This window comes from Centroberyx affinis, unplaced genomic scaffold, assembly GCF_046629955.1.
Source record: "Centroberyx affinis isolate AG114_WGS23_722 - 3 ecotype Tasmania unplaced genomic scaffold, CSIRO-AGI_Caff_v1 ptg002015l_1, whole genome shotgun sequence".
NCBI classification, from domain to species: domain Eukaryota; kingdom Metazoa; phylum Chordata; class Actinopteri; order Beryciformes; family Berycidae; genus Centroberyx; species Centroberyx affinis.
In genome coordinates this window covers 130,320-148,454 of record NW_027280357.1, presented here as the reverse complement: position 1 = coordinate 148,454, position 18,135 = coordinate 130,320, and the positions used below count along the sequence as shown (strand labels likewise).

Below are 18,135 nucleotides of genomic sequence, written 5' to 3'. Positions count from 1 at the left end.
AGGTGAGGTGAAGGGTCCGGCTCTATTTATATGACTGTCCTGCTTCATATGGATAGACTGGCTTAAATGACTCTGCAGGATAGAGATGAGAGGAGTCACATATACTAACACACACACACACACACACACACACACACACACACACACACACACACATACACACACACACACACACTCTGTAGGACAAACCCGCATGCATGTAGACACACACATACAGTACATGCACAGGCACACACTCACTTGCACAATTTCATGCATTAAAGCACATGCAGGCGAGCACAAACACACACTCTCTGTCTCACACACACACACACACACACACACACACACACACACACACACACACACACACACATATTCACACACATATACGATTTCACTGTCTTCGCCCATTCCATTCTTCCTGGCACTGGCCCAGATCTCACTGACTCAGACAGACTGTGTGTGTGTGTGTGTGTGTGTGTGTGTGTGCATACATGCTGTGGGGACCGGATAAGGGTAGTTTCTCAAAATGCTGCATCATCAGAGCAATGACACAGAGACCTCTTTGTGAAGGACGAAGAGGGGAGGGGGGGGGGAGAAGAGAGAGAGAGAGAGTGTGTGTGTGAGAGAGAGAGAGAGAGAGAGAAAGAGAGAGAGAGAGAGAGAGAGAGAGAGAGAGAGAGAAAGAGAGAGAGAGAGAGAGAGAGAGAGAGAGAGAGAGAGAGAGAAATAGGGGCCAACTGTTTAGGTCTTACTGACCCAGTTAACTCCAGTAGCAGACAGGCGGGAATGTAACACCTGGACTGTATCACCCCCCACACACACACACACACACACATACACACACACACACACACACACACACACACACACACACACACACACACACACACACACACACACACACATACACACACACACGCCTACATATGGTGTGTGGTGTTAAGAAACACATTTCGAAACATTTCGGCATTACTAATTCATTATTATTACATTATTCATAGATTTACAAGATCATTCTGCATAGAAACAAAGCATAAAAAACAGAAACAGAATACAAAAACAAGCAGTTTATGTACAGAAATCTGTACATATATATAAGCTGTACAGTATGACAACTGTTTGCAACAGTTTGAAGCTGATATTAGAGTTAGGGTCCCTCATACAAAATTTCTAAAACAGTTTCAGAACATTGTGCTGCTGTTAAGGTGAGGCAGGCACTTTGATCAGATATTTTAGATGTTAAAATGGGAGACTAATACTCATTTCTCCACAAGAGTTGCAGTAAAACCAAATTCCAAATCTGAAGAATATGAGAAATGTGAAAATGTAGCCTTAAGGTATACTGCGCAACGTAAATGGATGTTTAAAGCAACAGGAAATGAATCAACACAACTATGATGAAACATTTCATTGGGCAATGTTGCCCCATGTGTTGCTGCCTTTAGGTCGACCATACACAAGACATCTTTTCTGAGCAACACCGCCCAAAAGGGAAACGTCTCAGCACTCTCACACTGATTGTACAGCATCTTCTTGTTGCCTGGATGAATTGTATTTAATATTTTGCCAGTTGTCATGTTGTCCAAAATATTGTCTGGTCTGTCACAGTCTTCACATGCCGTCTGTGCTATTAATGCAAAAAGTAACTGCGAGAAAACCCAGGATGATTTTCTCTTTGATGTAAATGTTCAGACACACAGGAGTCCACAGAGTCACAGTCTTTGTCAATGGAGCATTTCCAGATTCGGTGATCAAAGATTGGATTGGTTCTTTGGAAGAGACTGAATTAAAGGCTGAGGAGGGAGAGGTTAGGCTGCTGTGGCTGTGCTGCCCCTCTCTGGCCATAGATAGGTACTGCAGCCAACTGTCACAGGCTGGTACTCCCAAATAAATCAAATAGAATTAAGTTGATCAGCAAAGAAGAAACATAATGGATTTAAATGAATCCATTTGGAAAGCTTATTAATTAGTTTGGCAAGAAATTTGTTTATTTCTGGTGTGTTTTAGATGCCATGTAAGACTTTCTCTTCTATTCTCGTTTCGTGCCAAAAGTTCTCTGATAGATCTTTTATCAGGAAGCATCAAACCCGATTTAAAACAAGAACAAAAATATGTGTTGGAGCTGTCGATGGCAATTGCTCTTCCACCATTTCTTGCTTGTTTTCAGTTTTCATAAACAGACAGTGTGATGTCATGTCAGGTTTGAGTTTCTGGGCAAAAGGAAGCACATGTTCACACCTCTTTATTTGGGCCAGTACACAATATTTAAGTGAGCCAATCATGCTATGAGCTGTGGTCTAGACTTTATTTCTTATCTGTCACATTATACTAACACCTCATCTGCACTTGGCTCAAAGCCCAACTGATGCTGTCAAGGTTCTCTCTTCACACTTTCCTTTTGCATTAAACAGTCTGGAATCTCTGTCTTCTATGTAAAAGTGTTTTTAAAGTGTAGGTTCAGGTCCCAAAGTTTGGTCAAGGAAATCTGATTAAGGGTCCCCAATTATTCTTGTAAGAAATTGGTATCCAAACCTCCAAACCTATTGGCTACTTTGTGTTGCCAATTCCTTCCCACCTACCTGCGATGTAGACTGAATAAAACACACTGGGCTTGCAGTTCAGCAAGCTGCAAACACACAAAACTGAACCTGCAAAATCCGATTCGGTTTGTGGGAAAAAACTGTTTTTAAAAATGTGTGTCCTCAGAAAGAAAAAGTTCAGCAAGCGCTGATCTGTACAGACTCTGTGTCTCTGCTGCCCCTCTGTGGCCTTGTGCATGTACTGCAGGGAGTCATGGCTGCTGCTCCAGCTCATAGGAACAGTTGTCCAATCGGAGCCTGAGGTTCTTGAAGTCCGGCCTATCGGCTGCCTCGCTGCTCCAACATTCCAACATGATGCTGTAGAGGAAGTCAGGACATTTGGGCGGAGGTGGCATCCTGTATCCATTGGTTACCTGCTGGTACACTTCTTGGTTGTTGTAGGCTGAGGGAGAGAGAGGAGATGGGGGGAGAGAGAGGAGATGGAGGGAGAAGAGGGACAGAGGGAGAGGAGGGATGGAGAGAGAAGAGGGATAGAGGGAGAGGAGGGATGGAGAGAGAAGAAGGATAGAGGGAGGTACAGAGGGGAAAAAGAGGAGGGACGAGAGGAAGGGAAGTGGTGGAGAAGAGAGATCAAACGTTTGATTACCATGGCCTGTCTAGAGCGGACACACTTAGGGTCTTTCTCAATATGTGTTACTGTGTCCTCCACAATGCATTTGACATAAAATCTATCGTAACACGTAAGCACGATTCCAAAATTGAAGAACACTGAGAACACTGACACTTATAAGTTTACTTCCCAACCGAGGATGCATCAGATGGTGACTAGGCTGATGAGAGAACGACTGGGAAGACCCAAGATCCATTGCAAGAATGGTGCATCAAAACAAACAGCACTATAGTCTATACAGTACAGAACCGGTAGAATCAGCTTGGAAAACAAATGGCTGCGTGACCTCAGGTATACAGTCCATCTCAAAGTGTAAAGATGTTCTCTGTTCTCGGGTTCTTGAGAAGTTCGTTCTCTCCAAGACAAGATCGGTCTCCACAAAGACACAACTATCGACTTGGTATTCTTTGATTTCACAGTCACCTTTGATGTAGCAATTTCAGCACATCACTAAGTATAGTTTGTCTTACTTTTCAGCATCACAAGTGTGAGGAACAACACGTTAACACAAGATTCCTATTAACAGTTGCCGTGTTGAGAAGTAATGCGAGATAAGCATTATCCCAAATACATTCCCAGAAGTGCCGAAAATTACACTTGTACTTGATGTACACCAGAAAACATAGACACAAGTCAATCAATTAGTCAATCAATCAACCAACCAACTAACCAGGGTAAGGAACTCCTCCATAGGTGATAATCTCATAGAGCAAGATCCCAAAGGACCAGACGTCCGACTTGTTGGAGAAGCGTCCGTGGCTGATGGCCTCCGGAGCGCTCCACTTGTAGGGAATCTTCTTATCTGCTGTGATGTAGAACGGCTCCTGGGTGGACGAAGGAACGAAGGGAGGGAGGGAAAGTGAAAATGAGAGAAAGGAGCAGCCTGAAGCCAATCACTGCTTCCATGTTCTTGTGGTCATTCGTCTGTGGCCTGTTCCTGCCTGGGTATTTTGGGTGTGGGTATCAAGAGCTACAAAGACATGCTCCCTTACCAAATAGTGTATGTTATTTGTCGGAGCAAGTAAAAAGGAACTGAAACAGCTTCTTGTGTCTAACAATTCAGTGGGAACAAATCAAAGGTTTTTGTAACACACCATTTCTAGTGTATTTTTGTTTGGGTATACTGTCTTAGAGACAAACAAGTTGTTAGCTACTTACTAATCAAAGTTCTAAACAAAACCACTAGCCGTGGTTTCTGCCACCTACCGAGACTAAACCACAGCTACAATTAGTGATGGTCTTTTGTTTTCCTTATTTTTTGAGTCTTAGGTTTGAAAGAGCTGTCATTGGGCAAAGCATCCTTCTATGATAACAGCACAGCAAACTGCATGTTTGATTTCACTTAAAAATACACAGATCCTTCCTCCCTACCTTGATAACCCTAGCCAGTCCGAAGTCGGCCACCTTGCAGATGTAGTTTTCTCCCACCAGGACGTTGCGAGCTGCCAGGTCTCTGTGGATGCTGTTCTTCTCCTCCAGGTACGACATCCCATCAGCCACCTGGGCAGCCATGTCGATGAGAGACACCGGCTGCAGATGCTGTCCCTCTGGACCTGAGGTACAAACAAACGTTTTAAAACCCAGGACTCCAGCGCAGGACGGTTCAAGAGAGGTTTTAGAATCAGAAATCACACACTAAAAAAAGGATCTGTGTGTCTTCTGTGGGACAACACACATTTGTGTTAGTCGAGCGTTGAGTCCCAAGTCAGTCTCAATTCTTGAGGCACAAGTCTCAAGTCAAGTCTCAAGTCTAACTGTGGAAGACCAAGTCAAGTCCATGTCATTAATGTCAAGTCTCAAGTCTAAATGTAGAACAGCAAGTCAAGTCAGAACAAATCCAGTCCAGTATCAATTGAATATCTTAAAGAAAACTAAATATCTAGGACTTTTCAATGCAATATGGTTTTAATAGGATAAAAACTTGGTAAGAGCATCATGAGTTTGATTTCTATAATCAGTTTCAACCTCAATAAATTCAATCATTCCATACAAATTCAGAAAACAGAATTTAAATTCAGTCGTCTGCTGGAACAAATCTCATCACTTTCAATCTAGGTCATTTATGGAATCAAAACCAAGAAGTTCTAGAATCGGAACCCAACAAGGCACCAGAACCAGCAGCCAGAGAGGGTTTAGAATCAGAACCCATGATGGTTCCAGAATCAAAACTGAAATGGGTTCTAAAATATGACCCAACAAAGTTCTAGAATCAAAGCACAAAAAAAAAAAAATCCAGAACAAGAGCTGAAAAATATTTTAGGATTGCAACCAAAGTAGGTTCTAGAATTAGAATTCAAGGGTTTTAGAATGACAGACAGACAGACAAACACACACACACACACACACACACACACACACACACACACACAGTTTCACCTCTGAGGAAGTTGAGTAGGCTGCCTTTCTCCATGAGTTCGGTGATGATGTAGTAGGGGGAGGAGGCGGTGCAGACAGCAAACAGAGAGATGAGGTGACGATGACGGAGACTCTTCAATATCTGGACTTCCCTCTGGAAATCACTGTGATTCAGCTCAGAGTCTGGACACAGAGAGACCGAAAGAGAGGAAGAGACAGAAAGAGAGGAAGAGAGAAATAACAACATTTTAAAAACAGAATAAACTTCAGTTCTATCAAACACTTAACAGAGAGATTAAATTGGCCAAATACCTTAGCATTCATGAAATGAAAGAAAGATTCTTAGTAAATATAGACCTGGGGATGATAACTTGGAAATTGAAGAAGGAAGACATTCAAGACATTTAGTCAGGCTCTGCAAGTACTGCAACCTCATGGAAATAGAGACAGAAATACACTTTCTGTTCTCAACATATGACAAGATAAGAGAAACCTGTGATCCTAAATTTAAAGAAAAATTCCCAGCAGCCTGTCACAGATAGAAAAGCTGCCACTGGTCCTGGTAATTGTGATGTTTTCTAAAGGATAGCAAGTAACTTAAGACCTTGGTCGACGAAATGATAACATTTTTGTAGAAAGGATCCTCTGAATTTTAGGAAAATTGAGTGGTAAACCTTCAGGCAAGCATTTTTTTCCAATTGATATATCGCAGTTTGGAATAGAACTATTGATAATAGCAAGATGATATTGTATCTGAGTGCTATGCCGTGTTTCCTATGAGGCTTATAGAGCTAATGATAAAGCCACTGTGTATTGTACAAAAAATAAGCCACCCTGATAGGGCTGGATGCAACACCAGTACACTGTTTGAGACACGCGGGTTTGCTTGTTACAATCATTTTATAGCGTTCTAATAAAAATATATTTAAGGGACTGATAAACACTCATGGCCTGAGGTGTCGCTCCTAAACCAACCACGCTGTCTCTTTTTTATCCTGCTGTTACAGAGCAACAAAAGGATGAAACATCTCAGGTATGTGTAACCTTACAAGATAATACTATGATTATTACCACACAGTGATGCTCACAGATGCAGATTAGTCTTCACGGGACAAGACGGGCAGCATATTTTGTAGATGAAGCTTTCATCAGCTATGACTGATGAAAGCTTCTCCCCACTGCACTACAGACTGAGGTTGCATGATGATTTCAGGTATGTAGTTTCAGCCCTACCTTGCTGCTATATGAATATTACTCAGTCTTGGTAGTGTTAAAAGATGCACATAACCTATGAAGGACAGGATGAGCAGCATATTTGTAGATTTGTATAATAGAAGTTGCTTTGTTACATTCATACGAGTGGAAAACTAAGAATGAGAGGGGAAACTGGGACTCAGCAGTAACAGACAAAATTGATCCTAATGCTATAGCATGGAAAATAAAGGCATCTTTGATTGGGTTACATACAACTTGCAGTAGTAGTGACTGTTTTTTTAAAATAATATCACATCTTGGTACCTTTTCCAGCATGCTCACCTCCCACAATATCTTCACCCTACTTTCCTTTATATTACAAGTATAATTTTCAGTCTAACAGAAGATTAAAGATAAAAAAATGAATGCAAGCGAGTGCTGGGTTTATTATAGAATGAATGAATGATATCTAGAATCATCCACTGACTCACACTGTGACAAACAGAAGAGAGTTGAAGTTATTATTGGTGTTTCAAACAGCAATACCTGGCAGAGATGAGAAGCATGAGCCACTGACTTCCTCTTTAGACGATGAGTAGTGTATCATTAAGTTCATGAGTCATACAGCAGCTCAGCTACAGTAAATTACCTACTTGACAGACAGTAGTTTTTTGTGGCTTTGCTTCATGCTTCCAATCAGCTCGTACTTTACTTTATTTATGAGTCGTGACATATTTATTAGATCGGACTGTCTGGAATGAAGTGTAATTTATTGTGATTATTTCAGTAATACTGACACAGATATTAGTGTGGGCAAAACACATGAGACTCAGAAAGCTGACGACTCAACATGATCAAGGTCAAATTTCTCTGAATATTGCGCAACACAGCGGCGGTTCTGTTGAACGTTCCAACTGTCTCACTCACTCCACACATTACATAACGCTCTTTGTTTTCTTGCCAAAATAGAATACCTCTTCTATTCATTCTAATTCTGTCTTTACCAGTTAAACCTCACCCAGTTTCACTCAAACCTGGTCTAACATGGTGTCGACAATGCATATCTGTATTTTTTGAGCTACATTGGAAACTCAATTTCCATCTGTAAGTATTACTATTCAATTTGGGCATAAATGATATGCTGAAAAACCTCTGATTTTAATTGAGGCTTTTGTAAATTAAATTGATTTGTCACCTTGTTAGCTAGCTAACCATAGTATCTGGTCAGCCAACCATCACTGTCTTGTTAACACATCTGATTAGCACACTAGCTAAGGCAGTGATTCTCAACCTTTTTCATATCAAGGACCCTAATTTAGTCCACATTAGGGCCACGGACCCCCATTTGATGAGATTTTGTCTCTCAGACCCAAATCTGAGAACATTTTTATTGTCAGATATCATTTTGTCCAGAATTCCATGACTGTCTGTATTGTAGGTAGAGAGATAACAGAGAAACTATGATCAAAACAGTCATTATTCTACATTCTCTAATTGTGTTAACTTCTTGTAAATGAAATAATGGTGAAGTTTAACAATTCATCAATTTGCTGGGGACCCCCTGGAACCCCCTCAAGGACCCCTGGTGGTCCCCGGACCCCACGTTGAGAACGACCGAGCTAAGGTATCAAGTAGAAGCTAGCATTACATGTGGCAGTAGCTAATAGCTGCATCTTCACATTAACATGGGCGTCTTTGCTAAATGAGCCTGCTGGCTAGTTAGCTAGCTAACAGTTTGTTCAGGTTAACTGAGCTGACTCTTCTCAAGCTGCAACTCAGAGTGTTTTTGAGTAGAGACTAGGGCTAAAGACAAGACAGTTTACTTTTGGGAATAAATCTGTTTTTAAGTGTAACATTACTGAATTGACCTACAGCCACACCACAACAGGTTCTTTTCAGGTATCTCTGTTTTTCTAGTCGTTGAATTAGAAATTTAGACATTATTTGCACATAGACAATTCTCCGATTGATCTCCATGTTGGAAATTTGTGCCACAGCTGGTAAAACCTCTATAACAGACTGTTCCAGGTCTTATTGTGTATAACTCTCTGAGTATGAAGCTGGGTATTGCTGAAAAAGAGGTGAAGATTTACCGCCTTTGATGATCTTGATGGCGACGTTGATGCGGTTCTTCCAGCGGCCCCGGTGCACATCGGCAAAATACCCGGTGCCCAGCTGCTCCTCCAGGCTGAACTCCTCTTTAGGAAGCTCCCACTCATCCACTGTGGAGTGGGACAAGTCTGTGGGCGGGGGCTGTGTCTGGTGGATGACACACACACACACACACACACACACACATACAGACACACACTTTTAGTTATGAATGCACCTATCCAGCAGTACTCCCCTCACCCTACATCCATCGGTGTTACAGGATTTCCCAAACAATTTGTGGGTTCAGGCGTCAGTACAGCTGCAATGCATGTGACGCACACACACACACACACACACACACACACACACACACACACACACACGCATGCACACAGCTGTGCAATGCCATAGCCATTGCATTTGCGTGTATTCCCTTTCAGACATCACTGCGGGCTTGGTGTGACTGTCCACACTTCCTTTTCTTCTTTTCACTTACCCAGAAAGAAGAGGAAGTAGAAACAAGAGAGGAAGAAGCAAAAAAGATAGAAACTCTGACAGAATCAGCTGCAACCTCACAGTCACACTCACACTCACACACACACACACACACACACACACACCCTACCCTCTTGCAGGCCTCTCGCAGCCTGCCTGTGGTGCTGAGGCTATTGGTAGAGTAGTGCTCCACCAGGTCGATCAGAGAGGTGAAATGTTGGTTCGGCTCCACATAGAAATCATTTTCCACCTTGAGGATCTTGTAGTGCTTCACCCGACTGTCCGACTTCACTGGAGAAAGATACACACAAAGTCAGGAACACACACACACACACACACACACACACAGGTCCACAACAAGTGGTCAAACAATGACTTGCACAAAAATTGGGAAGATGAGAGTGTGCAGATTGGAGTTTTAGTTATACAAACATTTCTTGGAGGTAGAGCTGCTCATGGTTCAGTTAAAGGACAAGTTTGGTGATTTTGTACCTATATATAATTCCTCTCTTCATCCCTGTAGTACTTGGACCCACAGACAGTATTGTTTCCAGAGTCAGCTGTCGGTTGAAGCAATGAGCTCCGCTGCCTCTTGCTGCAACAATGAGTCCAAACTGTTTGTCAGAATATCTCCAAAACCTCCAGTCTGTGAAAATGATACGGAGAGCGACCGACGTATTTCTGGAAAGCGGCGGCACCGCACCGTTTCCACTCAGCGGATCGTCTTCTACCGAACTCTACTGTTCACAATCTGACCTGACTGTCCAGAACTAGATCACTCCACCAGGAACCACCTTTCAGCCCACAGCGGTCTGTGCTGCGGCAGAGAAAAATAGTTTTGTGATTTCCTGATTAGTGAAAGTGTTTTAATGGAGTCGTGTTTCCTCTCAACTCTCCTGTGGAGCCACAAACGGCTTTCTGGAGATATTCTGACAAACAGTTTGGACTCATTGTTAGCAGCTAGAGGCAGCGGACAGCTGACTCTGGAGACAATACTGTCTGTGGGTCCAAGAACTACAGGGATGGAAGAGACAGATTATATATAGGTCCAAAATTGCCGAACTTCCTTTAAACCTCAAAGGGTGTATCCAAAGAATCAGTTTTTCTGGCTGAGTAAGATTAGACTGAAGCCCATATTTCTCATTTTGCCGAGGCCCCCTTGGATCTCCCTCAAGGCCCCCTGGAGGTTCCCGGTCCCCACTTTGAAAACCACTGTTGTAGGGTGTGTTGAAAGAGGGAGTAAATGGAGCGAGGCGGGGATCAGGAGAAAGGATTTAGTCATCTTCTGTCCCTTTCTTGGCAATGTTTTGCACTCTGCTGTTGTCACTTTTGCTCTTAAATGATGGGATACACAAATACTGACATTTTCTATTAAAGGGCATCAGCTAAATGCCTAAGTTGTGATGGTAATCACATGTGGAGAGGCATTGAGAGAAGGGGGGGGGGGGGGGGATTTTCTTCGCAAAATTCAGTGCAAAACATAATATGTTGTCTGACCTGAATGTTTTTGCTGTATCTCTGCCAGGAGAGGCTGGTTTATATGTGACGGGGGGAAGATCCTGCACAGTGTGTTGTTGTTTAGTCTTGAGTACGGTGTTTTCTATACCCATACTGTACATTTTGGAGCCATATCCTTTTACCCCACAATTTACTGCAAGTACCGTCCTGCATTTTCCTACATCACTGCCAGGAGAGGCTGGTCCATACGGAGTTACAGGAGACACACTGTTCTCCCTCACAGACAGGAGGGATGATCCTACTCAGCTTTTGGTTGTTTAGTCTTGAGAAAAGTAGATGTTACAGCCATACTATACATTTTGGAGCCGTACCCCTTTAACCCCACATTTTGCCTAACCCTGTCCTCCTCAGTTTTGTGAGTCACCACACTCACACTGGGTCTGTCCATGTGAGTGTGGCGTAGTACCACAGTATCAGAGTTTTATTCCTTTTCCTGCCTTTTTCTCTTGTCTTTTTGGCTGGAGCGCAACAGCGGGGCCAGCCCTATAAACGCGAATGTCTGTCACTGACTGAGTGATCAAGTTACACCATTGGTCGGCCGTGGCACGTGGCACATCATAGGATCATAGAGCCAGAAATGTAAGTTTCGTTTTCTCCACCATCTTGTTTCTCCGTTGAGATCGGGAACCCGTTTCTCCCACACAGTAAGCAGGCTGACCAATATCATGCATGTAAGCTGAAGCTAACTGAAGCTAAAGTAGAATCTATACAATTATATCATATCGCCATTTATTTCGATGCATATGTGCGAGCTCAGTCCACCTGAAGCCCTCTGTTCTGTTGGCGGAGAGAGAGACACAAACAAGCATGGAGGTTTCATCATGCCGAGGGCTTATTTCCGACCTTCCCGAAGTTTCCCGGGGCCACGGTGCCGGCCAGTGCGGATAGCTGGGCGCCGATTTGTTCCCGGTGATCCTGCCGAGATTGCGGCGGGGGTCCCGACGCCGATGCGCCCCCGGGTGTCCGGCGAACGCCGTTTTCGGCACCGATGGGTACCAGAGCGACCGGGGCTTGGATCGGTAGGATCAACGCGGGCCGTGGGCGCGGTGGAGAGGACAGCAGCAGAGAGAGGAGACGGGACGCACGTGGCACACTCATACACGGTCCAGCCATATACTAGGTTTTGACCTAGTCTTGTTCTGTGTCACACCGCACTTAGTCTGTCCGACAAGTTGGCAAATTTTACCCGTTGGCTTGTGGCCGATGTCCCAGACTGCTGGCTTCTCTTTGACCACAGAAATTTTAATTCTAATCAAGTCTAATGATGCTGACACTGTAGATGTCGGTGGGCGGAGCCAAAGAACCACAGCTTTTCAGAGCCAGTAGCAAGTTAGCTAACTGGCAAACGTGAATGGCAAATAAGGAACTCAATAAAAATAATAAATATGAATATAAATATTAATACAAATAGTCACTGCAATGGCTGCTTTATTTCATTCATTCACGACCATGGCATTCATGATGTTGGAAGGTCAGCAACTAACTAACTAGCTTACCAAGATAGCTATAGGCTAGTATGGCTAGTTTGAACTTGAAGGTCAGCTAGGCTAACAAGCTAACCTAGATAACTTAGAATGTTTTTTTCAGTTAGCAGCAGAGCGCTAGGCTTCATAACATTAGCTTCCTCCTCTCTTATCTCTTGCCTTTTTCTCTTGGCATCAGTTTAACGTTACTTAGCCAGAAACCCTGTGGTTCTTAGGCTCCGCCCACTGAGGTTTAACTCAGCCAATGAGATTATTTCTGCCTCCAGAGCAGCTCTGCCTCCAGGGAATGTTTGGAGAACTAAAACTCCATTCTGCTTACTCTTTACACATTTCTCCCTCCATCCCTCCCTTTCTTACCTGATGTATCCAGTGCTGTTTTCAATCTGAGATTCAACTCCCTCTTCCCTCGCTCCCCTATGTAACCGTATCTCTCTCGCCCTCGTTTTTTTTTTTTTTGTGCTTCCTCCATCAACCCTCCCCCTCTCTGTCTTACCTGAAAGCACGTATCCCACGTTGTCTTTCTCACTGAGGCGGATGAGGAAGGCTCCCTCTGCGTTGCGTGGGCCCAGCAGGTGGCTTTGGGCCTCGAAGCGGTTCATCGGCCCAAAATACCATCTGGATCAACACAGCAGGTGATATTAAATATTAGTAAATGGTTGTGTGGTTTGGGAGTTTCAAAAGTTTCAAATCAAACAGGCCCCACAATAACCAAAATAACTTTTTGAATTATTCACATTTCTGAAATATCGACCAGTATAACCAGTATGTAGTCAGTTGCCAAAAAATATTTTGTTTTGTCTGTCCTTCATACCATTTGAAACTGAAGGAAGGTTTAACAGAAAGGGATAGAGCTTGGGCATTAAAATAAAATGTATTTCAAAGACAAGAACCCTGGCCAATCTTATTCGTAAAACTGTAATCCCAATGAATCTCTGCATTTTACCTGTTTTTGTTTTTTTTCCTGTATCAGTGGATTTTAGTGGTGATTTGGGTTTAGGTTTCATATCCTCCCTGTTTTGGACCCAGTTTTGGTTCTAGTGAGGGTTGTAGAACAAAACAAACCTGGGTAGAACCAACAGTATTTACAAGTCTTTGTGTTATAAGATAGCACTTTATTGATCCCCTTGGGGAAACTCTGGCATGTTATCTTGCAAGTTATCTTGCATGGAGCACCAGATGGGCAGGATTTATTGCAGCAGGACAATTCAGGTAGTGCCAAGTCAGTGGATAATCACAGAAAAGGATATCAAACTTCCTGTAACCTACTTATCTGTGACATCTAAACTTGTGTTGGCACTGGATAGATTGTCTTAAGCGGAAAACCGCAACCAGTTTGCACTGAAGTAGGGTCAAAAAACCCAAGTGTGAGCACTAAAACTAATCTTATTTTTGGTATTGCATTAACTTCAGAGAAAGATACTGAAAAATACTGAGTTGTTAAACCTGATTTCTAGTGGTCATTACTAAACTAAACTAAACTAAACTAAACTAAACTAAACTAAACTAGACTAAACTAAACTGAAATAAACTAAACTAAACTAAAGCTAACTATGTAGTGCAATGAGACTTTGGACTGAACATATCTTTGACCTGGCCCAGCCTCTTATTGTGGCTTCCCAGCAGCATACTTCCTTACTGTAACTTTCTAAAGCAATAATAATAAATCCAAGAATGTGCTCTTAATTGTGGTTATGTGTATGATGGTGATGCAATACCCGGATGATAGGAAAGTACCCATAAACCCAGTTCATAAGAACTGATAAGATCCTCTTATTGCTTACAGGTTCCAGAGTGCACTGTCTGAAAAGTTTTCTTCAAAGCAGTACAAAATACACACTTGTGATAGTAATCAGTAAAGCTCAGCGAGGTGTGAGCAGCTGGAAGGTGTCTGACCAATCAGATGTCTTGGCTCAAACTTCATGTTCCTTCATGTTCCTCATGTTTTCTCACAGACAGTCTGTTGTTCTGTCTGTCGTTCTTCATTGTGCTTTGTTTGACGGCTACTACTACTGCTACTGCTACTACTACTGCTACTGCTACTGCTACTACTGCTGCTACTACTACTACTACTACTGTATCTAGGACTGCTGCTACTGCTGTTAGACCTATAGTACAATTAATACTATCAATAAAAAGAAAGAAAGAAAGAAAGAAAGAAAGAAAGAAACAAAGAAACAAAGTTAATTATAGTGTTACATCGCAACGCTATAATTAACAAAGTGTGAATCGCAGCTCTCCAGCACCTGTTGACATGTGGGAACAGCTACACATTACACACATTACACACATTACACACATTACACACTTCCCATTCTGTTGAAGCAATAAACAGAGAGAGAGAAGGGCAAAACAAGAAGTGGCGAGGCTGATTCGCACACAGCGTTTAAGTCCCAGCTTGCATCACTGCTAACAGACAGACATGAGATTGACATTATATGAGAAACTTTACTGACATTTCTCACAGCTTTATTTACACTTCAGTGTGGGGAGAGAGTGAGAGAGAGAGAGAGAGAGAGAGAGAGGGAGAGAGAGAGAGAAAAATATTAAGGCAGAAACAGAGTTTTCCTCACTGTCTTAAAATTGTTGACTAACATAGCGCTGAATAGTTAGGTCAAAGGTCAAAGTAGTAATAGTAGTAGTAGTAGTAGTAATGTAGTAAAGCTCACCAAGTCAACTTATCAGATAATTTCTAATCATGTTGACATGACTGTTTATTTGCTGAATCCACTAATTGATGAGATGCATTCCACTGTTATCTACTCTTCCACCAGTGAGGAAGTCGCTAAATTATTATATCATGTGACAAAAAGTGAGCAGCTGAAAGTAAGCAGCTGACTGAACTAATGCAAACACAGGAGGAGGCAACCCAGTCTAATAACATTTTGTGAAATGAGCATGAACTCTAAAATGCAGATTCTCTGTTGTGGACACAAATTAATTGAACACAATTATGTGACAGTGGCATGAACTGGACTCGCCATTTTCTCCTGTTCGTCACATGGAAAAGGTTCACTATGATTAAGTTTAGGCAAGTAAAACCACTTTGGTTAAGCTTTGGGCAATCTTGGAACCCATCGTCTATCAGTCTGATGACGATTAGACTCTGGGGGCGACGGCCGATATTTTGGGGTTTCCGGTGTAGCCAGCGGACATCCGGGCCAAGACTTCCTCTTCCGTGCACCGGTCATTGGTTACAGTCCAATTAGCAACTTGAGACACGAGAATGGAGTCGGAGTTGAGAGACGACGTCTCATATGCAGATATCTGTTTATAGAGATTAGCTGAAATGTCGTCTGGACCTAAAACACCTACAAAAAGTATCTATGTTTGTGTATTGTGTGGAGAAACGTTCGACTCGTGTAATAAAAGAAATGAGTCAAGTTGCTAATCGGACTGTAAACAATGACCGGCTCACGGAAGAGGAAGTCTTGGCCCGGATGTCCGCTGGCTACACCGGAAACCCCTAAATATTGGCTGTTGACCCCAGAGTCTAATCGTCGTCAGACCGATAGACGATGAGTTCTGAGATTGAGCTTTGGGTTAAGTATATACAGTATTTAGGGTTTTGATTATGGTTAAATAAGAAACTCTTTTGCTAAAACTGAAAACTGCACTCATAGAAGAAAACCTCTTCACATGATTTGGGAATTGAAGCTGGTCGCTGGAGTTGAAAACAGGATATGGAAGTTCCATTTAAGAGAGACGGAAGCAAATGTTTCCAAAGTAATGATTGCACAATTTGGTACATGAATGTAGTACTGTTATCATAATAATTACTCATTATCACCAGGAATGACTGGCATTATAATTACAAATAGTCACTTGTTATTACCAGAATTGTTTTCTATGTAATTACACAGTTATCACCCTGTAATTTGTGTACCGTAAAGTGCTACCATTAAATTTTATTATGGTTATCAGGATATTTAGGGAGTTGTGCAAAGACTCCCTTGACATACATAGATAACACTGTAACACTGTAACAAACAACAACAAGGAAGAAAGGTTACAAAGTTTAACTCAAACTGCATGCTGGGAAGACTGCTAATAAGATAAAAATGTTTCTTAATAAACTTTAATATGAACGCTTGGTAAGATGTTCTTTCAACTCATAATTTTAACTCATGATTATAAGTTTTTACAGCTTATAAGAAGCAATCATAAGACAGACACAGCTAGGCCTAGTTACACACACACACACACACACACACATAAGGAAAAAGCCCACCACTCACTGTTGCGCGTCCAGGGACTCTCCCCTCGCCAGGTAATTATTGGGCACGATCCCGTCGGCCAACACGCGCCCGTTCTGGTCTATCTTGCGCGCGGTCCACCAGTCCCCGGTGCGGCTGATCACGTTGAACAGATCCCCCTCCCGGAACGACAGCTCGTCCGGGTGCCGGGCCTCGAACGACCACAGCGCCGTGTAGATGGAGCTCTCCCCGGGCTTCTCCACCTTCTGGGGCGGCGACGGGCTCGGAGCTCTCCCGCCGTCACCTCCTCCTCCTCCTCCTACTCCTACTCCTACTCCTCCGGCCTTCTTGTCGCCGAAAAGCCTCTGCCATAGCGCTTCCAGACACGGGCAAGCTTTCCGCAGAGATTCACCCATAGATGACCATGAACGGCACCCTGCAAGCCGCCTTCCCCCGCTGCCTGTGTGCGCGCGAGTACACCTGTTGGACAGGTAGAGGATGGAGAGCGACAGGAATCTGCGGAACGCTTTTCCACAAAAGCCGCCGCTGCTGCTGCGGGTTTGTTCTGTTGAAACTGCTGTTGGACTGACAGCTAAGCGCGAGGGCATGCAGCAACTTCCTTGTGTGCCAAGAGTGTGAAAACTGAAAAGTAATAATGAATGGCATGGAAACCCCGCCTATGATCCACAGTGCGTCATAAATCTCTCTCTCTCTCTCTCGCTCTCACACACACACACACACGCGCACACAGACTTTTATATCTTGTATTACTGTTATTCAGTGTTTCCATGTGCAGGCTGTGACAACAGATTTCCTCTCAGAGAGACAAAGTATCTATCTATCTATCAATCTATCTATCCATCTTGGTCTCAAGAAAATGCAAATTATGTAAAATATATAATGTATATGATTACTGAATAATATCTCACTGATTTGGTGTTCCGGTGAAAGTGCCTTGCTATATTTTTTGGCAAAGAGAGACTGTAGTTGGACCGGATACTTTCGACACACACACACACACACACACACACACACACACACAACTTTGTACTGTACACACAGAGAGAACCAGAACCAGGTGAGTCTCTATGGTCAAAAATCAGACAGGTTTTAGGCTACAACCCAGATCCCCAAAATCTCCTCACAACCCCCTGTGGTTCTATAGAAACAGAACACAAACAGCTTCAGGAACTATAAAGGTTCTAAATCACAGCTTAAGAGAAGGTTTAGACTGAATTCAGCCGAGAGATGCTGGACTCCGATATGAGAGAGGTTTTAGAATCAGAACTAAGAGAAAGTCTAGAATCAGAACCAAGAGAAAGTCTAGAATTGGAACCAAGATTAAGTTCTAGAATCAGATCTCAGACAGGTTTTAGAATTTGTTTCCATCGAGGTTCTAGAATCAGAATCAAGAGAAAGTCTAGAATCGGAACCACTGGTTTAGGTTCTAGAATCAGACGTCAAAGAGGTTCTAGAATCAGACAGAGGGAAGTGTAAAGTCAGAAGCCAGCACAGAGGAGTTTTAAAAGTCCCTAACAGCTCTCTAGGATCAGGAAGTTGAGCAGGCTGCCTCAACTCCTTTTAGGAGTGAGAACGTAATCTGAACC

The 18,135-nt window shown here is 42.9% G+C and overlaps 1 protein-coding gene across 1 annotated transcript; it reads right to left on the bottom strand.

Moving 5' to 3' along the window:
- Positions 1 to 706: 706 nt before the first annotated feature.
- Positions 707 to 17,158, bottom strand: LOC139653987 (protein-tyrosine kinase 6-like). Its single transcript, XM_071531006.1, has 8 exons — positions 16,571 to 17,158; positions 12,829 to 12,950; positions 9,464 to 9,624; positions 8,838 to 9,003; positions 5,572 to 5,733; positions 4,567 to 4,748; positions 3,866 to 4,019; positions 707 to 2,967 (listed from the first exon to the last, which is right to left on the bottom strand). Exons 1-8 carry the CDS (start codon positions 17,134 to 17,136, stop codon positions 2,777 to 2,779), a joined length of 1,704 nt encoding a protein of 567 aa, XP_071387107.1. The 5' UTR covers positions 17,137 to 17,158; the 3' UTR covers positions 707 to 2,776.
- Between the last annotated feature and the right edge of the window lie 977 nt (positions 17,159 to 18,135).

Excerpts from the sequence above, each read along its gene's own strand:
- LOC139653987 (XM_071531006.1), bottom strand. The coding sequence starts at position 17,136 with ATGCCCTCGCGCTTAGCTGTCAGTCCAACAGCAGTTTCAACAGAACAA. Across the intron at positions 12,951-16,570 it reads GAGTCCCTGGACGCGCAACA|ATGGTATTTTGGGCCGATGA; the intron begins GTGAGTGGTGGG and ends GTGTTGATCCAG. Across the intron at positions 9,625-12,828 it reads CGTGGGATACGTGCTTTCAG|TGAAGTCGGACAGTCGGGTG; the intron begins GTAAGACAGAGA and ends ATCTTTCTCCAG.